Source organism: Lactuca saligna, chromosome 2, assembly GCF_052625555.1.
Source record: "Lactuca saligna cultivar CGN05327 chromosome 2, ASM5262555v1, whole genome shotgun sequence".
Taxonomy (NCBI): Eukaryota; Viridiplantae; Streptophyta; class Magnoliopsida; order Asterales; family Asteraceae; genus Lactuca; species Lactuca saligna.
Window position 1 is genome coordinate 39,237,561 of NC_136418.1, and position 5,979 is coordinate 39,243,539.

The 5,979-nt window shown below is 28.6% G+C and overlaps 1 protein-coding gene across 1 annotated transcript; it reads right to left on the reverse strand.

Moving 5' to 3' along the window:
• Window positions 1-2,426: 2,426 nt before the first annotated feature.
• Window positions 2,427-3,983, reverse strand: LOC145029656 (uncharacterized). The gene is made up of 4 exons (XM_078978149.1): window positions 3,617-3,983; window positions 3,442-3,510; window positions 3,205-3,360; window positions 2,427-3,088 (listed from the first exon to the last, which is right to left on the reverse strand). Exons 1-4 carry the CDS (start codon window positions 3,981-3,983, stop codon window positions 2,427-2,429), a joined length of 1,254 nt encoding a protein of 417 aa, XP_078834275.1.
• Between the last annotated feature and the right edge of the window lie 1,996 nt (window positions 3,984-5,979).

A 5,979-nucleotide genomic window follows, 5' to 3' on the forward strand; every position in this document is an offset into this window, starting at 1 on the left:
GAAGAGTCGAAGAAGATATAAAATATTTGAGAGGGACGGAAAACGGTAGAGCAAAAAAGAGCGAAGCGGAAAAAAGCAGTCTAACGACATGACCGATGGGGGAGATACAGATAGACGACAGATAACAACGTTTATCCGATGAAAGATTTGGAATTTTTCCGACATCAATATTTCTAGATCTTCATTGTTTTCTTAAACCCAAATCTTTGAGTTAAAAGAATTTTATGTTTTATTTGATTTTTTTATTTTATTTTATAGAGAGTTTCTCGACATAATTAATTTCCTAATGTAATACGGTTTTTTTTAATTTTATCACTGATTCTTTTTATTTGGTGAGTGGTTTTCGGATGATTTTATCACTTGATAACAAAGTTCTGTAACTTACTTCACAACTCAAAACGAAGGGCACAATTACCTATATATATATATATATATATATATATATATATATATATATATATATATATATATATATATATATATATATGGGAAAAGTGAATATACCCTTAATGGTATATAAATTTAGGTACCCAAATTCATAATAATACGTTGATATATTGATTATAATATTGTTAAACTTCAACCCTTAACTTGATTTATATTCAATATTTTTAAATTTTCACTATTATCTTCTTTTTACATCACATCTTTTTGTCGAACACTTACTAGGCTATGCATATTATTGTTGAAAATGACAATTATGTAAGAGAAAGATAAATATCAAAGTTATAAAAATCTTTGATGTAATTCAATTTAGAAGTTGAATTATAAGAACATTGGACAATTACAATGGTTATATATGATACAAAACGATGTAATATGATGAGTTTGGCTACCTAAGCTTATATACCCTTAAGGGTATAATAACTATATATATATATATATATATATATATATATATATATATATATATATATATATATATATATATATATATATATATATATATAAAACGTATTAGGAGCCTTAAAATGGGGGAGACCTTCCATCCATGTTTTGAATTAATTTTTTTTCCACATTGTATTTTTATGAGTTTTTCTATTTTATTGAATTTCACATAATATATTAATTAACAATTGCAATAAATGTAATAATAAATGTATATCAATTTCATTAATTAACTTTTCTTTTAATTTTAAAATTCTCAAAATTAAAGTTGATTAGTTTATTTTATTTATTTAAATTATCTGTTTAAATTTAAAAGATATAAAACATTTCCATTATGATAATTCCTTATTTTTTTTTCTTATTTTCTTATAAATTCAAAGTTACAAAATATTTTCACTTTTATATTTAATTTTTTTTAATTAACTTATGTAATACATAAGAGTCATAACCAGTTTAAACTTAACGAAAAAGAAACCAAAACCACAAAAAACTTGTTAAAAATGATAAAATCTACAACTTTTCTAACATTTGACGTTTAACCATATACAATAACAAACCGCAATAACTGTTTTTGCAATTTTTGTCTTATATTATAGTAAAGAGTATATTATTTGGCAACGCTGGTGCTGGGTTAAGTTGTCACATTTTATAATTGTTTTTTGTCCTAATTCTACATTGGCAATTTCAGCCTCATTTTTTTTCCAAGTCGAGTTACTTGGCGGTTTCGGCTCCTCTTCTATTTTTTTAGTCGCCTCTATCTCTTTTATAATATTTATTTTCTAAACATTCATTTTTATCTCATAACATAAATATAATATAATTTTACTTAATAATTTTTCTTCGTTAGTCTATAAAAAATTACAGTATTTTTTCTATGTATGTATATAATCAATGGCAGAGCTAGGATTTAAAGATAAAGGGGGTTTACATAAAAATTTTAAAAAATATATTCGAATAACATAATCAAGTGTATAAAGTTGTAAGAGATACTGACAAAGAAAAAAAAATGGTCTAAAAAGGAAATATATCAATCTTTTCAAGAACCAATCTTGAAAAGTTCAAAAGATCATAAGCACCGATTCTCATACATTAACCTGTTATTATTAAAAGAACGACTTGGAACATAGATCCATATAATATTATCTTCAATTAAGAAGAATACAATTAAAAATTGTCAAAGTATAAGAAATAGTATATTTCTCACTTTAAGTTGTGCCCGCCTTTGCTTTATAGAAGAAAAATCATCTATAAGTTTATCTGTGGAAAATATATTAGCAATCTCTCTCTCTCTCTCTCTCTCTCTCTCTCTCTCTATATATATATATATATATATATATATATATATATATATATATATATATCTCAATGTTAATAATCAGACAACTTCTAAGAAAATCATCATTCATGGTATTCCAAAGTCGCGTTTTCACGATTTTCATTGCTGAGAATGCTTTTTCGGATGTCATAGTAGAAACGGGAATCGTCAATATAATGCGAATAAATCTGTCAAACAAAGGATAAGTACCTGCCTTTCCAGTTTAATATAGACCCCTACACAACTCAGAAAGTGTAGACAAAATTTTCAATTGTGGGTGACTGTGCACATCTAACTCATAATGTCGTAACTCAAGTTTCAACAAATGGATTTCGTGCTCTGTAAAGTCCAAGGGATAATAAGTTATTGTCAATTCACATTTATCTTCAACATTCAAGGACTTTTTTTGATCTAGTGTAACACTGAGACGGAGAAGCTCTGTTACAGACTCATTAAATCTAGAATTCAACTCTTGCAATTGACTGTCAATAACAACAATAAACAATTCAACTCGGTAGTGATGATCTGCAGTGATATTGTCTTTATCACGTTGTGTCCGAATTACATATTTGTAAGTTTCATTCATATCAGGGACCAAAATGTCACTTCTTTTACAAAAACAAACCACTTTATCCAAAAGTGATTTCCAACCTTCATCTCTCAGTTTTTGAAGCAATATTTTTGTTGTGGAAGCCACGGTTAATGCATTAATAATATCTATAGATTTTTGTTGTAAAGATTGGCAAAGTTTGTTAGTTATCCCCATTATATCTTTCATCATATGCAAAACAATGAAACAATCAAATGACATCGCATTTTTAAGTGAAAATATTGCATCACCTTTTCGAGAAGAGGTAGAACCTTTTGTAGCAATGTTAGTCAACACTACACAAGATGGACCAAAAACTCTCATCAAACTACATATTGATTTGAAATGAGAACTCCACCTAGTATCTCTAGGCCTTTGTAGTGTTCATATTTGATTTTTTTTCCTTTTCCACTCTCAATCTCATCAACCTCAATTAAATGAGAAATTTCAGGAATTTGAGCATCTTGCAATTGATCATTACGCTTGGAAGAAGAACTTATGACATTAACTAAAAAGTTTAAAGTTTTGAAGAATTTATGTACCTCGGTCACATCTTTAGACGCTGCAACTAGAGCCAATTTCAATTAATGAGCAAAACAATGTATGTAATAAGCATAAGGACATTCTTTTAATAATAAAGCTTGCAAACCATTCCGTTCTCCACGCATGTTACTAGCTTCATCATATCCTTGACCCATAATATCTTGGACACTAGACACTAAGATTATGATAAGACAATGAACAGATTATCTCATTTTTCAAGGTCGGTGAAGTTGTATCTTTGACATGAATCAAATCCAAAAATCTTTCTTTGACATGTCCACCTCGGTCAACAAATCTCACAACAATAGCCATTTGTTCTTTCATAGTTTCATCTTGAGACTCGTCAACTATCAAACAAAATTTTGCAGTCCCGATTTCATCACGAATTGCTTTTTGTACATTTGTAGCTAAAACACGTATTATTTCTTTTTGGATATCCGATGATGTGTACTTTGCATTTTGAGGAGCATTTTCTGACACGACATCATCAATGGTCTTGTTATAAGAAGCAATCAACTTTATAAGTTGAAGGAAATTCCCTTGATTTCTTGAGTCAGGTCCCTCATCAAGACCTCTTAAAGCGCATGCTTGAAATATAAACCATTTAATAGCTTCAATAGAAACTTTAAGGCGTAATCTTTTATCCATAACTTGTTGAGTCGTTTGTTTCTCTATCACATTCTCTATGTGACATAACTGATTTTTTAAATCTTCATAGCATCTGACAGAAAAATTATGTGCGGAGATCGGGATCTTACCTTCATGGACGATGAAAGCACAATCTTTGCCACAATTCACTTTTTTCCATCTATTAAACCCTGATACAGTAAATGTATCTGACCCGACTTGTCCAATAGGTTTCTTATTAAAAAGAAAGCAAGGAAAACAAAATGCAACATCCTTTTTCTCAGAATATTCCAATCACAATTTTTTTTAAACCAAGCTTGTTGAAAACTACGCATAGAACCATTTGGACCACTAGGACTTGAATGATACTTTTATTTTTGAATTTGGTATGGTCCAAGTTTAATATATAATCATCTAATCTCATCGTGTTGGTGACTTGGATAGCTTAAGATCAAAGGTCGTTCTCCGGGACCACGAACCAAAGAATCTAAGTTTACATCTCTTAAATTTGAAACATTATTTTTTTCAACTTCAACATTAATTGGCTCTTCCATATCACTATTTCTTTTAGGTTGTGGGTCACTAACATCTTCTTTTCGTTTGAAAAAAGAATCAATTGTTATTTTTTTGCTCATGATTTACCCTATAATTATAAAATTTAACAAACCAATTAATAAATCATAACAAACCAATTACTCAATCAAAATATTATCACTAATTACAAATTATACTGTTCAAAATAAATATTAAACACAAGTTACAAAAATAACTTAAATATGTATTAGCTAATAAAGTAATAAGAATTAAAAATTACATGAGATAGTTGTTGTAATTGATGTTCTCCTTTTGTCGAATGAATTAAACTGTAATGCTCCATTTTGAAGTTATTGTCGGCAGTTCTCTAAATCGAGGTCTCCTAAATTGTGTTATATGTAATTGGTATTTTTATTAAATTAATTGGACTATAGGAGGGGCAGTGTGCTTAACTTTGATTTTATTTGGCTTAAATGACATGAATATACAATTTTTGTTATTTGTTTTTTCTTTTTTATATTTGTGTCCGTATAAATTTAAGTTTGTCTGTATTTCAAATTTTTTTTTTTTTTAAGTTTTCATTCAATTTTTTATGTACTGTTCGTCGCATTAGCGAGTTTAGTCACATCTCTCTCTCTCTCTCTCTCTAATTTGATTTTCCTTAATAACTTTTGTTCTTTTAACTCATAAAAAAAATCTTTTAACATGCTTTCTTTATGTATGTGTCGATATAAATTGAAGGTAATCAACATTTCGATATAAATTTACAACTTTCGTTACTTGCGTTTTTTAGGTATACGTCGGTATAGATTTGAGTTTGTCGATGTTTTCGACGTAATTATTAAGTCTTCATGCTTATTTTTGTCTATACATGATTCTATTTGGGACTAGCAGGTTGTAATCCACACTTTAAGCGAGTGAGGGTGTGTACATTGTCCAATCCAAGTGAAAATTTGGTAGAAATCAAATACCATGTGATTGGTTAAAATTTGAGCCTAGTGAGAGTTCATTTGACCCATCTGGCAACAACTTTAATGGGTTAATTAATAATCATTGCATGTTTACTTTTGCTAAAACGTTGAAGAATACTCAAAAACTTTCTATCAAACACCAACAATAACACTTGAGCTTATTTATTAGATTTCCAAGACTGGAAGAAGGATTCCAACGTGAATTAAGGATTTTTAATCATCAAGCTTATAGGATCAAGAAAATATCTCTTTTCATGAAATCTTATAAAAATTTAAAGATCAGCAAGAACCCTAGTTTATAGATTGGCTTGCATGTTCAAATTAACATGGGGTAAATACTACCTTATGGTTATTAACATGTTATTAAGGCATCTTAACATGTTTTAATCTAGTTATCATCATTGCATGTTCATGGTACAGGTTGTCAATACATAATCTACAAAGTAGAACATGTGTAGCCATGAATTATGGAATCTTTGAGTGGTAATCATACACTAATCAACATGTTTTAG